The sequence below is a fragment of the Neofelis nebulosa genome, chromosome 4 (assembly GCF_028018385.1).
Source record: "Neofelis nebulosa isolate mNeoNeb1 chromosome 4, mNeoNeb1.pri, whole genome shotgun sequence".
NCBI classification, from domain to species: domain Eukaryota; kingdom Metazoa; phylum Chordata; class Mammalia; order Carnivora; family Felidae; genus Neofelis; species Neofelis nebulosa.
The window spans coordinates 143,386,755-143,410,788 of record NC_080785.1 but is presented as its reverse complement, the minus strand read 5'-3'; the positions used below and the strand labels follow the sequence as shown (position 1 = coordinate 143,410,788).

The 24,034-nt window shown below is 37.4% G+C and overlaps 1 protein-coding gene across 20 annotated transcripts in view; it reads right to left on the bottom strand.

Moving 5' to 3' along the window:
* CFAP20DC (CFAP20 domain containing) overlaps positions 1-24,034 on the bottom strand; it is a 240,243-nt gene that overhangs the window by 95,777 nt on the left and 120,432 nt on the right. For all 20 annotated transcript variants that reach the window (XM_058726364.1, XM_058726363.1, XM_058726354.1 and 17 more), the window contains one exon: positions 12,748-12,912. In XM_058726364.1, coding sequence (XP_058582347.1) covers positions 12,748-12,912 — 165 coding nt within the window. The remainder of the gene's footprint in view (positions 1-12,747; positions 12,913-24,034) is intronic.

Genomic DNA, 24,034 nt, shown 5'->3' with positions numbered 1-24,034 from the left:
AAAGAAAAAGAGTAAGTGACTTCTTGAATGGACCTTGAATGACATAAGATTTCAAGAATGAAAGATGTGGGGTGCCCTAGACAGAAAAAAGTGTCTGAATAAACACAAGGAAGAGTGAACTGGTAGGGTATCCTTGGGGAATGAAATTACCAGTTTAGCTGGAAGGATGAGTTTGGGTCACAATGAACAGAGCCTTAAAATGCTAAGAGCCAATTTTAAATTTGGTTAGGCAACAGGGTATCATTGAAAGTTTTGTGGGAGAAAGAGAACAAATTGGTTTCACCTCCAGGATAGGGCAGATGTGATTACCAACCCTTGCTGTCTTTCCCTTCTGGGCATACAGCTACATTACATTTTGAGCCTTCTCTGCAGTTATATGGGTCATGTGACTGAGTTCTGGTTAATGAGACCATAAGAAGTGAAACGTGAGAAGTGTAAACTAATTCCTGGCCTCTAAAACCCCCTGCATAATCCCCAGTAATCTCTCTGCCCTCATCTCTTGACAAGATGAAGAAGATCCAAGGGAGGACTTTAAGGCTCCGAGAAGAATCATTGCATAAAAGGAGCCTTGGTCTCTGAATGACCACATGGAAGGCTGCTGGAGGAACTCCTGACTAGATGAGGCTGTGGGGTTCTTTGTGACTGTAGGTAGGCTTCCCGGACTAAAAGAGCAGGTGAGGGTGATGGTCCTTAAATCAAAAAACTGCCTGCAAGCTAGAAAGTCTTCTGCTCTGCTCACTTGCAAGACAGAACCAACTTGAATATTATGATGTCGGCTCCAAGTAAGTCCACATTTGTCCCACAGTCCTGGATATACATGAGCTATTGGCCACTTTCTGTCTGATCTATTCCTTGAAAAAATTCCTATAGTTAGCTGGGTGGTCTCTTTAGCCTCTGCTGTAGAGCTATGATTTTACATGTGCTAGAGTTAAAAACCACTCCCCTGAGAAGGCATGAGAAAAGGCACAAAAATTAGTGAAAGCATGCCACGCTTGGGAAGCTCCAAGTGTTTATTTAGATCTGAGTGGAAGCAACATGTGTGGAAAGATGGGTGTTCTGGGTCTGGTTTTGTGTCTGCAACAGATGAAGCTGAAGGGTTGGGCAAGGGTCAGACTGCTGACATGATATGAGAGAATGTTTGCTGGACAGAAGACTAAAATGGCTGGCAAAATGGTGAGCAGCTGTACTGTTTCAGTATTCTTCAAATTCTTGAAGCCCTGTTTGGTAGAAGAGAGATTCCATTTGTCCAAAGGGCAAGAACATAACTAATGAGAAGAATTTACTTCAAGGTTTTACTCCAACATAAGGAGCATCTTTCTTTAATTAAGCATGTCTGGTCATGGTGGTGGAGAATTTTCTGTCATTTTGAAGGTGTCCAAGCAGAAGTGTGGGAAGCTATTCTGGCTGTTCTGAGGCAGATTCAGATACCAGATGACTTCCTACTTTCCATTTCTAGCCTAGTCCTCTCTTCAGAGCTCTACTCCTTGTCTCCAGTGGCCTTCTTGCTCAATTCCTTTTCCACGTCTCCAAGATGCTTCCAACAGAAAACTTGGTCTGGAGTACGGCACTACAATCCATTGAGTTTGAACAGTTAGGATCGGGTATCATTCTTGACTCCTCCCTCCACCTTCTCCACAGCCAATCCATGTCCACTTCTCTGTACTGCCTCTGCCAACACTGCAATCCAGGCGATCATCATCCCTCTCCTGGATGATTGCAAAGCCTCTAAGTGACCTACCATGTCTGTTCTGGCTCCCTGTCCCATGCCCTCTCCAAAATGCCGTCAGAGTGGTCTTATGATGGAGGCACTCCTTTCCCTCAAAACTTTTCAATGGCTTCCCTGCTGCTCTTAGGATTAAGAAGAAAGCCCTTAACAGTAGCTGCAAAAACCTACATGTTCTTGCTTCACTTCATACCTTTCACTCTCATTTTCTGCTCTCTCAAAAGACTGGCCTCCTCAGCTCTTCCTGCCTACCAGACCATTTGTGCATGCTGTTCCCCATGGCTAGAAGGCTCTTCCAGTACAGGTATTCCCATAACCTTTCCCTCACATTAATTTAAGTCAAAATTGCCCTTTTACATGTGTTTGTGGGATTCTCTGATAATATATGCTTCAGTAGATATAAACTCAGTAGCCCACTTCTTCACCCCTGAATTGCTAGTCTGGTGCCTGACATGGAGTTATAGATACTTGCTGAGCAAAATGAATAAATCATTAAATGTAATGAATCAAAGGGATGTTGGATTAAATGACTAAATATTTCTTTTTTTTTTTAATTTATTTTTGAGAGAGAGAGAGAGACAGAGAGAGCACAGACAGAGAGAGAAGGACAGAAGATCCAAAGTGGGCTCTGCACTGACAGCAGCAAGCCTGATGCAGGGCTTGAACCCACGAACCATGAGATGATGATTTGAGCTGAAGTCAGACGCTCAACCACCCAGGTGCCCCAATGACTAAATATTTTTAACTTTGGCTAGAATTTCAGTTTTCATTTTAAGAAAAATCTGTCTGTGAACTGAGGACGAAGACTGGATAGGACTGGACAACTGCCAGGATATGGGGGATGAGAAGGATCAACAATGACCAACACACATTGATAATTAAATGAGTGGTATGGATTTCAACAGTAGTAATGCTATGGCACTACAATCAGATGCCTACTCAGATTACATGTGAAATTTTCTAGTGTTAGCAAATAGATTATTGGTTGTATGTACATCTGTGTTTTAAAAGTCATTATAAATATCCATTTGGAGTTAACAAAACCCTGTTAGCCTCTCAGGACCAATAACAGAAAGAAATGACACTCAAATCCCAGGCCAATTGGAAAAATTTGTTATAGAATCTATCATCGTTTGTACCTTTTGTGACCAAGTAGAACAAATCCTGGACTATTGATTTTGTTCTCAAATGTGGATTTTCCCCAGAAAGAGCCACTGAGAGTCCTGAATGTCATGGGAGTTGGCTTGGGCCTACATGGAAATTTTCAGTAATCAGAATAGGAGAATTTTTTTTTTTTTTTGGAACTTCCAGTCATGGGAACCATTAGGAATGGGCATATTTTTTGCATATCTTTCTGTTCAAACATCTTATGGGGCAATTTCCTTAATGTTTTTTCTTACTCTTCATATATATGTTCCCCCCAATTAATTTAAGCTCCTTTGAATAGAAAGGCCATTTATTTGGTACTGTATGTATCCCCACTTGTGGAGCCCAGTACAGTACATGGTAGACAATGGATAAATCTCACCACAATTATAAATAGCATTCAAGATTAAAAGGAAGATTTTTTTAGGGGAGGGCATATTTAAAAGGTCATACTGATATAGTTCCAGCTTTAATTCAACAAAATGTACATATTAACTAGTTTGTAGGTATTTAAAAAAATTCCTAAATACCTTGAATTTTTTAGAGGAATATCTTGCTTAGCAGTAGATATCCAGTGACCATTAAAGGTATACCTAAACCTCATATGATACAATTTTCTAAATCACAGAAAGTTAGATATGATCCTCATCTATAGGGTTTCTTTAAAGAGTAATCTATCACTACGCATTTAAATTTAAGTCTATTTTCTAAAATTTACAAATGCTAGTGCATGTTTTTCACAAACCAAAGTATATCAATACTCTCCCATTAGGTTATCTCCTTAGTTAATAGACTCAACTTTTTGGTACAATTAACATATATACATTCTTAAAGCCTGTTTCATTTTAGTAATTCTATTTATAATCATTGTCATGATTCTCTCTGTAAATATGTATCATGCTATTTATCTACTGTAAGAGAATCCTAATTAAAACCTACAAGGGAAAGTAACTTAGACTTTGGTTTCTAAAATAAAAAGTAAAAGGGACAAAGTTTCTATGAGAAAAATCTTAATAAAAGAACACTACAAGCAGAAACCCATGCCTTTTGAATTCTAAAGGGAGCTCTTTTAAGAATGATATCAATATGCACAATATAAGGTTAAAAATCACGATTAGATTAAAGTCATGCTCTAGGCGTTTCATTTTCTTGAGTTTGTGGAAAATGAACTTGGTGTAGGTCAGAGATGTTACCATTAATTATTTTGCTATTTTATGAGGGGTACATGCCTTTGTAGTTAGAATATAAAACCTGAGGGTCTACTCTCTAATTGTCTCTTAGAAAAATAAACATTCATTTTTGTCTCAAGATACAATATTCTAATTATAATAGTCATTTAAGTTTGCAGGGTTTTCAAAGCTTAACCAGAAAAACTTGCTGAATTTTCAACTCTAATCATTGAAGGGTCACGCTCAAGACTTACATCTATTATCTAGCAATCAAATCAGAATTAAACTTGCTACCAGAATCCAGACCTTGAATTGGATTAATTTTTATTTTATTATATGTGCACTGTTATAAAGAATGTCAAAAATACAAAAAGGGCTGTTCTGTGGAGCAATATTATTTTAGACAAGGTGCTTAACCTTTCTAAGCCTCACTTTCTTTCATTAAGATTGAGATAATGACAGTGCTTAAGTTATGGTGCTTTTGTTAGATTGTATGAAACAATGCATGTAACATGCCAAATACTGTGGGACTAAATGGTTAGTAAATATGCTATTAATATATTACATCTTGAATAGCATTTAACACTTTACAAAGTCCGTTCATAATCATTTATTTATTCCTTCATTCACCTATCCTTTCAGTAATGATTAGGCATCTGCCTTGGCCAGCCGGTCTAGGCACAGAGTAAGACAGGGAATAAGATGAACACATACCTCCTTCAAGGAGCCCACAGTCTCATGGGGGAGACAGATATTACAGCAAGTCATTCATAAATAACTACATGATTACCAGTGTGATAAGAGGTGTGCAGGAAAAGTTCAGAAGGTTATTAAGTGTATTTAACAGAGGGCTGGTATCTAGTATTGGGGTTAGCGGGGAGAGACATTCAACTTGGAATCTAAAAGATGACGGATATGACACGTACATAGCCTCTGTGCAATTTCCAATCACTTGTGATATTATCCTATGTCCTCCGTAGATGAAGAAATGGAGGCTCATGATGTTCAGAGATCTGTCCACACAGAGCAGGGGCTCAGAACTCCAGTGTCCCAAGGCTTACCACACACGATGCTGCCCTCAGTGGGCCACGAGGGCATTGCAGGGGATTCTTCCCATGTCTGCTATTTATTTTCTGTGCAGTTTTGTGAAGACATCTGATGAAACACTTATTTTGCTATCTGAAAAGTGGGTCTGTTAATGCCTGTATAGGTAAGTACCAGAACTTTAAGGACATGATAGTTAATGTATGTGGTGAAGACAAATGGGGTTTATGAGGTATCAAATATAGAATATAATACTGTAATATCCTTTTTCAGAGGAAAGAAAGTAGGGTGTGGGGAGAAGGACAAATGGAAACGGAAGTGGGTTCAATGCCAGGCAGGTAACACATATGTGAAAGGCAGGCACTTACAGAATGTGAGGTGGGGGAAGTGTGGCTAATTTGAGAGTGCACATCCTATGCAGAAAATTTTATTTCAAAACTCTTTTAGACCAGCTGGGAGGACTGGCAGTCTGTAAACTCTGGAAGCATGATGAAAAGACAGGTAGGTAGGTGAGTGACTAAAGCAGGGAAGGCCTTAGGTGATGAAAATCACTCTTCAATTTTTGCAAATAATTAATACCAGTATTTAGCCATATCTCATTAATAAAAAATTTAAGACATTTTTTGAAAGGCAATAAAACACATTAAAAACTAAAATTAGAATAGCTCTTTCTCCACTAAACTTGTATATGACCTTAGACAATGTCATCTGTGTGTAAAGTTAGGCTATGGCAACAAGATAAAAAGCAATAAAGCACAAGATATTACTTTTCTTCACAAACTCTTAATTTATTAAAAAGCTATCAATGGCCTAGTTTTTGGTGTTTACTATTAATGAGTAAAGGAACATTTTCAGGGAAACCGTTTTATCATCTCAGGAAAACTTTCCATTTTGAATAAAGAATGGAGCTTATACATAACACAGGCCTTAGTACATAATTTCCATCATTTGGTTTTGGAACTAGGACAGTTTCCTATAATATGTGAGAAGGCTCCCCAGAAATTGCTTAATGGGAGTGAGTAATTAAGAATGCATCTCTAAAACAGACTGCCTGGTCAATCCTAGGTCTACCACTCACTAATTACTTTATCTCTGTGAGCCTCAGTTTCCTTATCTTCAAAATGGTGATTCTGATGGTTTCTACACAAAAAGGTGTATCAGAGGATTAAATGGGATAAATGATGTGTGATGGCTAATTTTATGTATCTATCACCTTGACTGGGCCACAGGGTGCCCAGATTAACTATGACTCTGAGAGTGACTGTGAGGGCAAGTTTGGATGAAATTAACATTTGAATTGGTAAATTCCACCCCAAGCCCCATGGTAGGTGGGCATCATCACCCAATCCATGGAGGGGCTGAATAAAACAAAAAAGTGGAGGAAGGGAGAATTTGATCTCTCTGCCTGACTCCTTAAGAAGTCTGCAGCTGCCCTCCGACTGGCACTTTCACTATCAGGTCTCCTGGTTCTCAGGCATTTGGGTTTGGACAGGAACTATATCATCGGCTCTTCTGGGTCTCCAGCTTGATGACTGCAGATCCTGAGACTTCTCAGTCTCTAAAACTGCCTGACCCAATTCCTTATGATAGGTCTCTCTCTCTTTATTCTAAAACCTAATGGTGGAAGTTATCTATCAAAGCCTGTATTATATGTAAGTTGTATATATGTGTGTGTTCTGTTTCTCTGGAGAAACCTGACTAATACACTATGTAAAAGATATAGCAAAAACTCACTAAATATTAGTGGTGATGATTTGCTGCTTAATATACTCACCTGCTCAAATTATATGGCTAGCATCACTCATTGATCACTTAATTCACAAATATCTATTCAGTTCCTGTAAGTGTTAAAGACTGAGCTAGGTGCTAGGGATACTAGGACCCCTGCAGTTTTGAAGCTCACATTCCAGTTGGGGACACAACAATAAGCAAACAATTAAGTAAACAAAAAGATACCAGGTAAGGATAAGTGCTGTGATGGAAACGAAAGCAGAGTGATGTTACAGAGAGGATGAGGACCTTGATGATTACAGTCCCAGGTTCACCACTATGTGAACTATGTGTAAAAATGTATGTGAGCATAATTCATACTAATACAGTATAGGTTAAAATACATATTTCCCTATTATATCATAAAGAAATTTAATATTTAACTATATACTTAAAAGATTTTATTTTGTCACTACTTTTGGATTTACTTCCCAATATATATCTTAAATGAAAATACTGACATTAAATAAAGAAATATATTTTAATTTTATAGCAATTCTCTGGGTTTTTCAAAAGACAGAAAAGCATATAGAAGAAACTAAAAATGTCTCATAATTGCTCTAACATAATACATCTAGTAATATCACAAATCATGAATTAAGAAAGTTAAAATTCTCTAAAGGGAGGAAGACATGAGAAGTAAAAGTCTTATCTTCCTGCCCCTTGCCTCTACTAGTCCTCGTTCTTAAAGGTCATTGTAAATTTTTTTGTATTTCCTTAAAAAAATGTATGCATATACCAGCATTCCTAGGTAGCTATCTTATTTACTTAAGTCAGTGGGCTCATACAGAAATAGCATCCTATGTTTCCATGCTTCACTGACACAGCTTTGAGACCTTTCCAGACCATCATAAGCAGATCAGGTCATCTGTATAGCTGTATCCATAATATCTTATTGTCTGGGTATTTAATCAACTCCCTACTATGCACAGGTTTTTATTATAACCCATGCTGTAATAGACATCTAAAGGAGAAATGGAAAGGTTGGAACAAGTCAGTCCTGCAAAAGTAGCACAATTATCAAATGGATTAGATGTGTTTTTCACATTTAATATTGTAGTAATATTTATATATCAAAGTTTCATCAATATTTGGTGGAAATATCACAGAAAAATTAAAATTCACTCTATGTATGATTTGTGATATTTCTGCTGTTAACGAATTTCACAGATACTGATCAATACCCAGACTAAATTCCTTTCATGCTTAAAAATTTTTAATGAAGGAATATGACCAGTTATGCCTTATTTTTGCTAAAGATGGGGAAAGAGGATATATAATTCAAATGTAAGAGACAGTGGAGTTTACTCTTATTATCAGACATTGGATCCAGAAATTGTGACATCTCTTTAAACCAATAATCTTAAGACAAGGCTTTACTGAAAGTGTGAGTTTAAAAAATTGTTTTGTTTTTTCCTGGAGTCAGGATTCAAATCCTTCTTCTTTTAGGTTCTACTTTACAGTGAATTTTGTTACCTGATTTGAATTTTGCTTTCATAATGTGAAACCCAAAGAAGAAATTCTAATAAGGATCTCACCAGTGCCAACTATAGTTAGATGATTATTTCAGGGTTGTGCTAAATGCATTAACTTACCTATGTGCAACTGTGCTGTGAGATAGAGATTCCAGTCTCTTCTTATTTAAAAAAGGAGTAGAAGCCCACTAAGACCTCTGCTGTGGAAAGGAGGGTACTTGGGAAAACTGCATTCTAATTTTTAAGCAAATTACTAGTTTTGATTTGTGCTTAGTGGACCATTGCATCTTGTCATTAGTAGCCGAATGCTCAACTTCAATAACCAGACAGATTCTCTGGTTCAATTAAACTGGGGTCCCATTAATGAAAATAAGATCATTAAAGACCCCACAATTCTCTGCAGGCTAACAGTCATTAGCTAATGTGCACTGGGAACTGACAAAGTGAACAGAGCAGAAGTGTGGGAACGTTGGCTTTTGGGAAACACAATTATCTTATTAATTTTATTGGTGCTCTTGATCAAGTTATGTGACATTCAGCAAAACGCACTCTAAAATGGAAGCTTCAAGGTTTCCTCTTTTGCTCAAGGGAACATACTAGAAAGCATCCATAGGAAGCAACTACTTCTTTCTGTGGCAGCTTCACTGGGCTCTCAGTGTGTGCATTTATAATAAAAAACACAATTGGCATGAGTACTGTACAGTCAATTATAAGAGCACACAGTAATTTTCTCATGCAATTCAAAATCTCATCATGGGGAATCCATTTTTCAGACAGACACAAAAACAAATAGTTAAAATGAAGAAATATCTTCTGGCTTTTCCAAGATTAGGAAGTCTGCCCTTGGGCATTATTCATTAGCTGCACCTTTCAAATAAAATATCTTATACAGAGAAGAATAATTATAATTATATTCATTTATAGTAAGTTTCAAAGCCCACAAATGACAAAATTAGCAACTGCAAAGTATTTGTAGAAAGAGAACCACAAAGTTCAATATACAGTAGCCTCCTCCCATCCCCAGATGATACGTTCCAAGACCACCAATGGATGCTTGAAACTATGAATAATGCCAAACCACATATATACTGTTTTTTCCTATACATACATACCTCTGATAAAGTTTAATTTATAAACTGGGCACAGTAAGAGATTAACAACAATAACTGATAATAAAATAGAACAATTATAACAGTATACTGTAATAAAAGTTACATGAATATGTTTTCTCTCAAAATATCTTATTGTGCTGTACTCACCACTCTTATGATGATGTGAGATGATAAAATTTCTACATGATAAGATGAAGTGAGATGGATGATGTAGGCGTGTGACCTAGAGTTAGGCTACTACTGGCTTTCTGAGGATACATCACAAGGATGTGAACCACAGTTGACCACAGGTAACTGAAACCTCAGATAAAGGGAGACTACTCTATTTTCAAGTAATCTTAGCTGCCTTGCATGTGCAATGGGATTTACGTTAAGAGAAACAATCATAACCCTTATGGTTATAAAGGAATAGAAATTGGGATTCACAGGGCAGGAGAAGTTTGCTATTAGATGATGATTATTAATTTTCTGTATACATGACTCAAGTTGACTATTACTATCAATTGAGATCCCATTCATGGAATTTGCAAAATATATACTAATATCCTCTTCTACAAGTTAGGATCAAATATGGCCTACGAAAAAGTTTCTGTTTAATTATAAGATTGAGTTAATGATGCAATTGACATTTACTCAAATTCCTCTTTAATCTCAGGCATTACATGTGTCCTTGAACTTTAAATTTAAAAAAGATACTAAAAAAATCTGGATATAGACTTGCGTTTTCATTTAAAGACATAATTAATTCTTAAAACATTAAGCCAGAGAGATAAAAGAAAAACGAGTATTCACAATTGCTCTTATATTTGATAGGCTTTACAGCTTAGTCATTACTGTTACTGAAAGCATTCATAGCCTATCAGATACAGATAGAGTGTTTGGTTATCAAAAAAAAAAAAACAAACACTGTAACTCATTTCATTCTGTGGTGAATCTTCCATTAAGATTGATTTGTGACCTGAGGTGTTTACAGCAGCTGTCTGGTTAGTGAGATCTTTTTCATCCATTTATGTTTCTGTCTATCCCTGCCCCCCTTAAAGATAGTACCTATAAAAATACACAATTTCTCACGACCTGTGCCCTGTGCTACCAAAATGCCTTGCCTAAAGTTGGCAATTATGGAAGCAGGTGATAGGAACATGGGGGTTTATTACATCTTCACTCCACTTTTCTGGAAGTTTGGAAATTTCATAATAAAGGGTTTAGGAATATAGTGTCTATTTACACATAGTCCCCTGACAAGGTTTAAACTGAAAAAGTTACAAAATAGGTCCCAATTCTCTAGGAATATACAATTTAGGACATGTAATGCTGATGATGATCGACATATAGAAAATATACCAATAATAAATAAATCCAGGATAAATAGAGAGTGAAACAGTCCATTTCTGTAACTCCTTCATTTCATCATGCTAGCTCCTTTCTCTGGATTCTACTTTGACCTCTCTCAAACTTTGACCCTGCTCTTTTCCCCATCTGTTACCTGGGAATCAACAAGTCCCGCCTGTGTTTCTCCTGTAGCATTACTCAGGGTCATCACTGACATTATTTGCTCAGATGGCTGTAAAGACATCTGAGTTGTATTTCTTAATCTCTGGTTTTACCTGACTTAAAGATTCATCTTGAATCTTGATGTCAAATTCATCTTCCTAAAAAGGGCATTACTGTGTCTCTCCTTTAGGACAGTAGGAGGAGAATACTCTTCAGGTATTCTTCTGACCCAGCCATTCAGCCTTCGGAGGCCATTCTTCATACTTACTAATCCCTCAGAAAACTCACCCATGTATTTTGCTATCTCCTTGTCTTTGCTTAGTCGTTTGCACCATCTTACACTTCCATAAGTCTTATATTTATTTATAATAAAAATTTATGCAAGTATTGATTGAATACTTTCAGGACCTACTTCTTTCTCTGTAAGTGCCTTATTATGACCATCATTTCACTTTCCTCAGGATTACTTCCATGTGAGTGTCAGCTGAGCCACAGCTTTGTTTGGATGTGTGATCCAGTGGTTCTCAACCCAGGCTACACATCAGAATCACTGAAAGCATTTAAATATCCATCCAAGGCCAATTAAGTCAGAATCTCTGGAGATGAATCACAGACATTAGGAAAAAATAATTTTTTTTTTACATAAGTTATTTTTAAAATGTCCCAGATGATTCTAACAAACAGGAAGATGAGAACCACTCAGCTGAAGAATATTAGGTTTCTTTTTTTTTTAATTTTTAATGCATTTTTTTTTTTTTTTTACCTTTGAGAGAGAGAAAGAGACAGAGAGACAGAGAGAGAGAGACAGAGCATGAGCAGGGGAAGGGCAGAGAAAGAGAGGGAGACACAGAATCGGAAGCAGGCTCCAGGCTCTGAGCTGTCAGCACAGAGCCCGACCTGGGGCTCAAACCCACAAACCGCGAGATCATGACCTGAGCTGAAGTTGGATTCAGCCGTTTTAGGCCAAGAAACAGCAATCCCCAAATATGAACGTATACAAGCCCACAGAGAGTGGTCAGAAAGTCACACATGGGGTATGAGACATGAAACTCTAGAGGAGGTTGGGCTAGGGGAGGTTGGCTTTGTGTGAGTTCCCAAGGGGTGTTTCATTTTGTCTTCTAAAATGGTGGGAAAGGGCATTAAAGGTCTTTAATCAAAGAGCAACAGGATCACATTTCTTTCTTTTTTTTTTTTAAAAATTTTTTTTACATTTATTTATTTTTGAGAGACAGAGCACAAGTGGGGGAGGGGCAGAGAGAGAGGGATATCCAGAATCCGAAGCAGGCTCCAGGCTCTGAGCTGTCAGTGCAGAGCCCAATGCGGGGCTTGAACCCACAAACCGCGAGATCACGATCTGAGCCGAAGTTGGACGCTCAACCGACTGAGCCAGCCAGGCGCCCCAGGATCACATTTCTATTTCTACAGTCAGAAAGATAATTCTGACGGCAACGTGGAGATTAACTGGGAGGCTAGGGCCACGGTGGGGACCAGATCAATGAAAGTAGCAACAGGATAGAGTTGGAGACAGATTGTTTAGGAGGGATAATTGGCTGGGCTTGGAAGCATACAGGAAAAGGAGAGGAATAACCAAGGATGTTTTGATTTGGTATGTAAAAACTGAGAAAGTATTTTAGTTGCTAAAGAGAAGTTTACAATGATTTATCACAGACACGGGTCGATGCTGGAGTGACAGTATTTAACTTCAAGCTATAAAGCATCATTGCAGTGCGTTTTTTTTCCGTTTTGTTTTTTTGTTTACTTATTTTTTTTGGTCTTACAAATAAATATGCTTATAATTTAGGTGTCTGAGTGCATACCTGATTCTGCTGAATTCAGGGGATGACCTCCAAATTTTATTTCGGTTTGGCGGAGCTTAGTCATGTTTAGCAGCTGTGTGACTTGTGGAACATCTGTTGTCAGCTGGCAGCTTCGAGGAATAATGTCTGTAGGTTCATTGGTTGGAAAGGGAACCCCATATCCAGCTGAAAACAGAGGCAAACATTCATTTCCCAAATGTAAGTCATTTTTGCCAAATGCACATACCTTATAAATGAAACCAATTAAAGTAAAATATTTTTAGAGTATAACTCTGAACGAGTTACATGACCTTACATCCTCGGCTTTCTCATCTGTATATGAGTGTTGTAATTGCACTGCTTCCCTTCTAGGACTGTATGAAATATTAAATGAGATAAGGTGTATAACATACACAGCAGGTTCGGAGACTTGTGCAATAAATGAGAGCAATCACTGAATATATTTTACACTTATGTTTCAATACTAGAAATGTGACTCAAGAAACGATCTAGTTAGGGGCGCTCTGATGCAGATTTCTGGGAGTATGCTGGCTCATTCATATGAGATCAGTACACGCAATGACATAATTGAATAAGTACCTAGAGCCCCTATATGAATAAAGCAATTTTTTAAACTTTTTTATACTGAAATAATTTTAGATCTATGAAAGTTACAAAAATAGTAGAGTTTCTAATACTCTTTACCCAGCTTCCCCTAATGTTAACATCTTACCTTTTAATACTTTCAAAGAAAGAACAGTTTATTATTAAAATAGTATTTTTATTACTGTAATTTGTATTTCTAATGAGATTTGATATCATTCATATATACTTATGTGGATATGCAAATTTTCAGTTTAGTAAATCTTCTGTTCATGTTCTTAACTCATTTAGGTATGAGAATATTATTTTCTTATTTATTTGTACGTAGGACCTCTTTTATGGCAGAGATATTAAGTCTCATCATATGTAGCAAGCAGGAATTATAAATTGGTATTAGCATTCCAAAAGTAATTTTACTATATGTATAAAAGGCTTTAAAAATGTACATGCCATTTTACTGAGTAGTTTTACTTTACAAATCTATTCTAAAGTAAAAGAACATCAGAAACCCAGATGAAGATCTATATAAATAGGTGTTTATAATTTCTGAAAAATAAACAACTTGAATTACCAGTAAAAAGCCACAAGAAATTCTATTTATGAAGATGGCTTAATGATAGGGGAAAGACTTGTGATAGGAGGTTAAATGAAAATAATATATATAAAACTCTAACTCTACTGTAGAAAATCAATAAATAAGATGTGTGAATGGCAAAAAGGCTAAAATGAAATATACCAAAGTGTAAAATAACTTTTGATGGTTTAGCTTAAGTGTAGCTTTTATTTTCTTCTACATGAAAATGTCTATAGGTATTTAATTTTTATAAGTAAAATTTCTAATTTTAGAATTTGGTGGAAAAAAATTGTGCATGTATATGTGAATGTAAGTAATAAGAAAAATTCAACCAAGCATCCCTTGAAAAACATCTTATGTAAGTATAAACTCTAACCACATTTATAAAGGCAAATGATGTTAGGTTTATATGCACCCAAGTCGTGGCAGTTTCCTAATTAGATCCTCATGTTCCAATCTTGAAAAGGAAATGAATCATTTAACTAAAAACTTAAATACCCATCAACAATGTAATGTAATGTAATGTAATGTAATGTAATGTAATGTAATGTAATGGTTTCTAAGTGTCCTAAGCTCCAGTCATTAAAGATGCAGTAGATTTACAAATCTTACTTTTCAGGTGTTCTTTGTTGGTCCATTTCTTATTTGTCATTGACATTTAGAAAATCAATATAAAGTAGTTGAGTAAATAAACTCTCGAGATAGAACATTTGGAAAAGTAAATAAACTAACTCCAGATGTATATCTGACATATCATTCCAAACTCCTCTGAGGTAGAAAAAGGTAATTTCCACAACAATGCTAATATTGATAAACTAAGATTTTATATTAAAAGAGGTAGAGAAGGCTAAAAGGCCCTGAAATAAAATGATGCATTCTCAGTCACATAATGACAAGTCATGGAAACTTGAGCTTGTAGGGACTGCATGGATGGTATAGGGAACAATGCTGCACAAAGTTTGAAATGTATCTCAAACAAAATCTGAGTTTCCAACTAACGAGAAATAAGCAGCTAACCCCTGGGAATCAAAATTCGAAGGCAGAGACTATTACAAAACTCCAGCCTGAATTTTACAGGAATGTGGTTGACATGCAAATCAGATTTCACAGTAAAATGCTGTGTCATCTCTCCTTTCTATGTACCTACTCTCCCTTTGCACCCATGATTGTCTCACTATTTATTAGATTGTTCATCGAGGGAAACTGTGGGCAGTATAAAACCTGAAATAAAAGGCAAAATCAAAGAAAAACTATTGGTTTATTATTTTAAAATAAAGACTATTAATAAGCCCATTTACCAACTACTGGCTCTCAAACTTTGTGGAGGAATACATGGAAAGGACCTTTAGTCTCATTTTTTCAACGTTTTTTATTTATTTTTGGGACAGAGAGAGACAGAGCATGAACGGGGGAGGGGCAGAGAGAGAGGGAGACACAGAATCGGAAACAGGCTCCAGGCTCTGAGCCATCAGCCCAGAGCCTGACGCGGGGCTCGAACTCACGGACCGCGAGATCGTGACCTGGCTGAAGTCGGACGCTTAACCGACTGCGCCACCCAGGCGCCCCGTAGTCTCATTTTTGTGAAACCAAACTATGAAAGAGCTTCACGACCTGGGAGTTGGATGTTCTGATAGACTGGAGTGGAAGTTAACTCGGCTCCCCACCACCCAGCTCACCAATAAATACCCCTTCTCCATGCCCAATTTCTAGGTCACTTTATTTTTTTTTTAGCATTCATGGCTTAATTAAAAAATAAGAATTCTAAAAGCAGCATAGATCCTACATACAAATTAAATAGCGCTAAACTGTGAGTACATAGAGGGCATGGTCTGCCTTCATTCATTCATTTACTCGTTTTATCATTTAGCAAATACTTATTGAGCCTCTCCTATGTGCCAGGAGCTTATCTAATGGCTGGGAATCTAGCCAGAGTGACCCTGTCCCTGGTCTTCTTGGAAACTCACATCTAGTAGGGAATATGTAATAAATTATACTATAAATAACAATTTAATTGTATTTTGTTAAATGCTCTGAAAGAAAAGTTCCAGGTGTTATGAAAGAGGTAATGGGTCTCAGGGAAAGTCTTTTATAATAAGGAGACATTTAAGCTGAATCATGTAAGATAAGCAGAAAGTGGCCAGCTGAAGTAGATGGAGTGATCATTCAGGTGGAGGGAACACAGCATTTGAAGACTCTGAAGGCAGAAGGGCTGTAGTGCATTCTAGGAACTGAAAGAAAGACAATTCTGCCAAAGGATTCTTAGTGTGGGAGAGAGACCAATGAGAGAATCCCGATGGTGTATCACCATCTGGCTCAAAGGGGATGCTCAGTAAACGGTCATGATGAAAGCCCCTTACAACAGCTGACCTAGATTACAAACAGCTGCCAAGTCCTCCACTTTTCGTCTTTGGTTTTTCTTTGCTCGGCTATATCCTGAGAAGTATGCCATGCACACATTCTTTCGATATCCCATCTTTCTCCCCAGATGGCAGATAACAAATCAAGCTGGTAATCAGGCACTAAGGGACCAGGGACTATCTGCATTGTTCTTCCAGACAAGTTGTATCTTCTGTAACAGACTGTGTATGGAAACATGCAGACTGCTTGATTAACGTTGGAAAATGACACAAATTTTAAAGTACTTTTGCTAACAAATCTGAAAGAAAACAATGTTGGCTGGAGGGGTCAGCTCAAAACGGCAAAATGGTACATGAAGGAGAAGACTATGAGAAAACTTACAGATCTGCTTATGCAGCATCAAAACACAACCAGATGGTGGGTTTTTTGCTGTCCTTTGCTCCCAGTATGAGTTAGAATGCTTGAGTGATTCTGTAGCCCTGTTCGGCTTTCTTTGGCCATAATGCCATCATAAAATGAATCATTCTATAGGCATTGAATACCATTGATGAGGCTCTTAGCTAGCTTTAAAAATTAGTCATCAATTTTAATATATGTATAAAGCTCTTTGTGCATTAAAAATCATCACCCCCATTTTATTGGGGGGGGTGTCTTATAAAATAGTGACATTTACTTAATATTTTAATGTTTATTTATTTTGGGTGGGGGAGGATCAGAGAGAGAGGGAGAGAGAATCCCAAGCAAGCTCCAGGATGTCAGTGCAGAGCCTGATGCAGGGCTTGATCCCACCAACTGTGGGATCATGACCTGAGCTGAAATCAAGAGTCAGATGCTTAACTGACTGAGCCACCCAGGTGTCCCTAAAGTAGTTAAATTTATAGATGTATCAGTTTCTGAGTTCTCCTAATTCATATAATTTAAATAAAGATTAATTTCTTAATAGTTCAGTGGTCTCAAGACTCAACCATATTCATCTTATTTATCTGAGAACAGCCTGTAGTACCTCGCACAGTGATTTTATATATAATCTCACCTCTGAAACACCAGTGGGAGCCAAGTAGAAACTACAAAAGTCTCTAACTGACAAAATATTTGTCTTAAGTTTGTCTGGGCTGCTATAGAACAGAACACCATAGACTGGGCGTCTTAGAAACAGCAGAAATTTATTTCTCACAATTCTGGAGTCTGGGGAGTCCAAGATCAAGATACCAGCAGATTTGGCATCTGATCTGGGCCCTGTTCCTATTCCTGGTTCAGAGACTGTTGTTTTCCTACTCTTACCTCACATGGCAGAAGAGGCAAGGGAGCTCTCTGGGTCTCTTTTATAAGGGCACTAATCCTATTCATGAGGGCTCATGACCTAAACACTTCCCAAGGCCCCCACCTTAAAACACCATCACATTGGGGATTAAGTGTCAACATATGAATTTTAGGGGGACACAAACATTTAGTCCTTAACCATATTGCTACAAAGTCTGTTTAATTTTTATTTGTTCATTCACTCATTTGCCATGTAACTGTCAGATTTTCTCTGGGCATGGCAGAGGTTTGAATCCTGCCCTTATGGAGCTCATTGTATAATGCAGAAAGATATTAAGAAACAGTATAATATAGTGGTTAAAAGCACAGCTCTGAATCAAGGCATCCTGGGTTCACATTCTAGTTCTATCACCTATTAGCTGTGTGACTTTGGCGTGCTAGTTTACCTTGCTGTGCCCTGGTCTCCTTATCTGTAAAACATGGATTAAAAAAATAATGCTAGGGGCGCCTGGGTGGCGCAGTCGGTTGGGAGTCCGACTTCAGCCAGGTCACGATCTCGCGGTCCGTGGGTTCGAGCCCCGCGTCAGGCTCTGGGCTGATGGCTCAGAGCCTGGAGCCTGTTTCCGATTCTGTGTCTCCCTCTCTCTCTGCCCCTCCCCCGTTCATGCTCTGTCTCTCTCTGTCCCAAAAATAAATAAATGTTGAAAAAAAAATTAAAAAAAAAAAATTAAAAAAAAATAATGCTAAACTTATAGGGTTATTGTGATGATTAAGTAAGTTAGTGTATATAAAGGCCTAAGAACAATGCTTGGTACATATAGAAGTGTTTATTTTCAATAACAAAGACTTATGTCAACTATTTCATTACAATGGACACAAAACCACCGTGTCTTAGCATGTGGTTTTTATAATAAAAGGTCTTGATGTTTAAAGGGGTAAATAAGCCTTAAGTACACCAGACACTTGGCTATCCTGAAATGAATCATGCTCTTAGTTTTTTTGAAAATATTTTGTTGATGGGAAATACACATTAATATAAAATTAAGCATTTTAAAGTGAACAATTTATTGGCACACAGTCCATTTACAATGTTGTACAACCACCACCTTTATATATATAGTTCCAAAAACACATTTTCATCATTGCAAAGTAAAATTCTTTACCCATTAGCCAGTTTCTCTCCATTCCCTCCAACCCCCATCCCTGGCAACCATTCTATATGGATTTATCTATTCCAGACATTTCATATAAGCAGAATCATACAATATGTGACTTTTTGTCTGTGTGTATGATACATACCATGTTTTGTTTATCCATTCATCTGCTGATGAACATTTGGGCTGTTTCTGTGTTTTGGTCATTGTGAATAACAGTGCAGTGACTATGCATGTACATGTATCTGTTTTCCATTCTTTTGGGTATATACATAGGAGTGGCACTGCAGGGTCATATGGTACTTCTGTGTTTAACATTTTTAGGAACTGCCAAACTGTCTTCCATAGTAGGTGGATTCCAATTTCTCCACATCCTTGTCAACAGCTGTTTTCCATTAAAAATAAAAATTATAGCCATCCTAGTGAGTGTGAAGTAGTATCTCATTGTGGTTTTGATTTACATTTCCCTAATGACTAAAGATGTTAAGCATTTTTTCATGTTTGTCAACTATTTATATATCTTCTTTGGAGAAATACTACAGTAGCTAAGTCCTTTGACTATTTGTTAATTGGTTGTGTGTATTTATTATTGAGTTGTAAGAGTCCTGTCAGATATATGATTTGTTAATATATTCTCCCATCCTGTAGGTTGTCTTTTTAATTTCTTAATAATGTCTTTTGATACACAAAAGTTTTAAAATTTTAATGTCCAATTTATCTATTTTTAAAATTTTGTTGCTGTGCTTTAGGGCCAGTCATATCTAGGGATCCATTGCCAAATCTAAGGTCATAAAGATTAAGTTCTATTTTTTTTCCTAAGAGTCTTATTTAGCTCTTAAATTTAGGTCATTGATCCGTTTGAGTTAATTTTTATATATGGTGTGAGGTAGGGGTCTATCTTCATTCTCTTGCATGTGGATATCTAACTGTCCCAGAACCATTTGTTGAAAAGTCTCTTCTTTCCTAATTGAATGTTCTTGGCACTCCCATAAAGAAATCAGATGTATGGGTTCATTTCTGGACTCAATTCGATCCCATTAGTCTATATGTCCATTCTAAATGTACCAAACTGTTTTGATTGCTGCAATTCTTGAGACAAGTTTTGAAATTGGGAAGTGTGAATCCTCCAACTTTGTTCTTCTTTTTCAATATTGTTTTTGGCTATTTGGGTCCCCTTGCAATTCCATATGAATTTGAGGATTGGCTTTTTCATTTCTGCAAAGAGGTCACTGAAATCTTAAGACAGATTGCATTGAATCTCTAGATCTCTTTGGGTAATACCAGCATCTTAACAATATTGTCTTCCAATCCATGAACATAAGATGTCTTTCCATTTATTTAGGTATTCTCTAACTTCCTTTAGGAATGTTTTGTAGTTTTCAGTGAACAAGACTTTCATTTTCTTGGTAAAATTTATTCCTATGTATTTAATTATTTGGAATGAATATATAAATGAAATTGTTATCCTTAGAGTTTTTGAGATATGGAGTCCTATTAGAAATAATATATAAAATACCTACTTATATAATTGATATTTAAAAAAATATATTTATTTATTTGGGGGGGGGGATGTGCACACATGAGCTGGGGAGGGGCAGAGAGCAAGGGAGAGAGAGAATCCTAAGCATGCTCCACGTTGTCAGTGCAGAGCCTGATGTGGGGCTTGATCTCATGAACTGTTAGATCATGACCTGAGCCAAAATCAAGAGCAAGAGTCAGAAGCTTAAATGATTGAGCCACCCAGGCACCCTTAACCTTTCATTTTGAGAGAGAGAGAGAGAGAGAGAGAGAGAGAGAGCGCACATGTGAGCAGGGGAGAGAATCTCAAGCAGGCTCCACACCTAGCATGGAGCCTGATGTGGGGCTTTATCCCACAACTCTGGGATCACGACCTGAGGCGAAATCATGAGTTGGGTGCTCAACCGATTGAGCCACCCAGTGTCCCTACAATTGATATTTTAATTAGAATACTTCTGTGTCTTGATATATAGATATTCATAACCCATTTTTGTGGGATCTACTATTGGCTAGGCACCTCTGCTATACTGAGCTCTTATGCCTTTTCTTGCCCTGGGGTGGTTTACTAGGCAAGGGCAATCTGAGTTCAATTCCACTGCAGGAAGGGGTGGGCATGCAGCCTTAAACTGATGAAATCTGATAGGATGTGCACTCACCTGACCTGGAGATAGAGAGGCAGAGAAACTCTCAACAGTGTTAATTATTAAAAACACTAAACCATTCCAGTTACTGAGGAAGGCAAACTTGTATACTGTTGAGGAAGGAACAGTCAGAGGCCTGGCCTAGAGTTCACCTTCCTGACCTCAGCACAACATACCTCATTTCCATGGGCCTTATTTTCCTCCTCTGTGTAATTAAGACTTTGGATTAGATGATCTCTAAGGCCCTTCCCTGCTCAATGAGTCCATTATGGCAAGATGTCAGTATTTCTAGTTTTTTCTCTGGCCTTTGAAGGGATAATTTTCTTCACATTGCTTGACATTCAATAAAGGCTTATTGAATAGAGACAGTGACTGAATGAATAATTGAACAAACTATTAGCCAACCTTTACTACATTAATTCATCAGACATGTATGATAGATTACCAACACCAGGCCATGTGCTAGAGATAAAAATATGGAGACGTAACCTATGCCCTCAAGGGGCTCTCAGTCTGAAATTATACTTTTAATTATTCTATTCTTGCATTTCTCAACACAGAACACATGCCCAAGTGCTGATATGTGATTTTATTTTTTAAGTTTATTTATTTATTTTGAGAGTGAGCACATGCAAGTGAGGGAGAGGCAGAGAGAGAAGGGAGAGAGAATCACAAGCAGGCTCCATGCTGTCAGTGCAGAGCCCCATGCAGGGCTTCATCTCACAAACCATGAGATCATGACCTGAGCCAAAATTGAGAGTCAGAGGTTAAAGCAACTGAGCCACCCAGGCACTCCACTGTGATATTTTAGAAAGAACACTGAACTGGGTGTCAGAAGACCCATAAAGTCATCAGTGACAGAGTCTAAGTCCATGCCTAGTGGATAATCACTTGTTCTTTCCTCTCTCTTTTCTCTCCTCTTGTTCTTCTCTTACCTATGTGTGTGTGTGTGTGTGTGTGTACATATATATATATATATATATATATATATATATATATATATATATATATTTTTTATTTTTTTTTTAATGCAGAATGATACAAGTTAATCAATAATTCAGTCATGCAAATGCTTAAAAATGCCAGTCCATGTCCCCTTGGGAACCATAAAAGTCATAAATTCATTTGAACCAGCATGCTTTACTACTTGTTCAGCATAAGCCATTCCTCCGGGCAAGTGAAAAACTGGTTAATTTCTTGTTTTAGGGTTCTAGTAATTCACTTTCTATTATATTGCACTGTGTAAACAGAGAACAGCAATGGAATCAGGCAACATTGCCTAGCATGGGTAAGTTTAAGAGGTTCTAGAGTGAAATGCAGCAGTTTACATAAGCCAAGGACAACAAAGTACTGAGTTTAAGTAACATTTAATACAATATCTTTAAATAAAATCTCAGAATGGAATGTAAGAAACAGGAAAAAGAGTTTCCTAAGATGAAAGTCTCAATACTATGACTAACAGATCTGTCTTTGAAGGAGAAAATCAACCCTCCCACTACTTTCAGTATGAAAGACAAAGGGACATCTATAACTTATCGAATACAGACATGTTTAACATGGCCAGTCACCAAATCCTGACATTCTTATTCCATGACATGTCTTGCCTTTTTTTTTTTTTTTAAGGAGGCTCCAGCCCAGTGTGGGGCCTGAACTCATGACCCAAGATCAAGACCTGAGCTGAGAACAAGAGTCAGATGCTCAACTGACTGGGCCACCCAGGCACCCTCCCCCTGCCCCCAGCTTTCTAAAATTTCCCCTCCCTTCCACCCTCCCAAGAAGGGCAGTACACTGTAGTAATTAGGAGTATATACTCGAGTCCTAATGACAGGCTTCAAAACCTGCTTTTACTGCCTAACAGTTGTGTGACACTGGGCACATTATCTGACTTCTCTGTGCCTAAGTTTCCCTATCTATAAAATGGGGATAATAGTAACATCCACTTCATAGAGTTGTTACGAGCATTAAATTAAGTTCATATATAAAGTGTTTAGAACACCTACTGCTCCTATTAGCACCATAATCATCACTGCTATCACTTCTGCTGCCAACCTCCTTGGGCAGGGACACTCATTTTGCCCCATACTGTTATCCTTTCTCCTCTTTTATCAAATGTCTTCATAAGTATTCTTGTACTGTTTATGTTTCTAGTGTCTAAAATTACACAGTGAACTTTCAGGGAAGGAAATTTGCTCTACCTCTTTATGTCACACAAAACATGCAGCCTAGTAATAGAATATTATATTAAATCATTACTCCCACCCCTGCCACGTACCATACTGAACTCCCTGTTCCTTGAACACATCAGATATATTCATGATACCCTGCCTTTATGCACATACACTCTTTCCTCTTTTAGAAATGCTTTCTTTTCTTGTTATCCATTTTCATTACCTGGGAAATTATTATTTTTCCTTCAGGATATATTTTGGAAATTTATTTCTCTAGGTGAGTATAGACCAAACACTGCTCTATGGATAGATACTGACCCATGAAGTCATTTTTACTGGTCTGTGGTGAAAATGTCAGCCTTTATTCTGAAATTAACACCTTCCTAATGTGTGTGTGTGTGTGTGTGTGTGTGTGTATGTGTGTGTGTGTGTGTGTGTGTTTAAATGTCTTTTCAATTAATGAAATGATCAGAATAATTGTAGTTTTTCTTTTTTTGTTTGTTTTAATGCTCTGATTTGCCAAATTCAAAAGTTGGCAACCTTATGTCAGTCAATTTTTTCTTAACTTGGTAGGTCTGTGAAATCAAAGTGCCTCTCCAGGTGGCTTTCTCAAATAAGAGGTAAGTGCTCCAGACTCTCCTCCCACTGCTTGTTAAGCCCATTAGTTAAGTTTCTTCCAGGTATAACAATCTACATGTACATGTAAATCTTCCTGAGAGATCCCACGCTCCTCAAAGCAGAGGCTGTGTCAACCCAGTGCCTGATTATAGGAGGCAGATAAATGTTTAGCATCTACACAATGAATCATAGTTTTTATCTTGTCACATACATTTTTATATTTTATTGGATCTTCACAACCACCTCATAATAATTAATGAGGAAACAATGCTCAGAGATGTTCAGAACTCACACAAAGCACAAAGTTGGTACATGATCACAGCAATGGACTGTGGGACCATTAACCTGTATCTTTGGCCTCTACAATACCAATTTAACTTCTCCAAGATGTACTTGGTTTACACACCTAAGCTT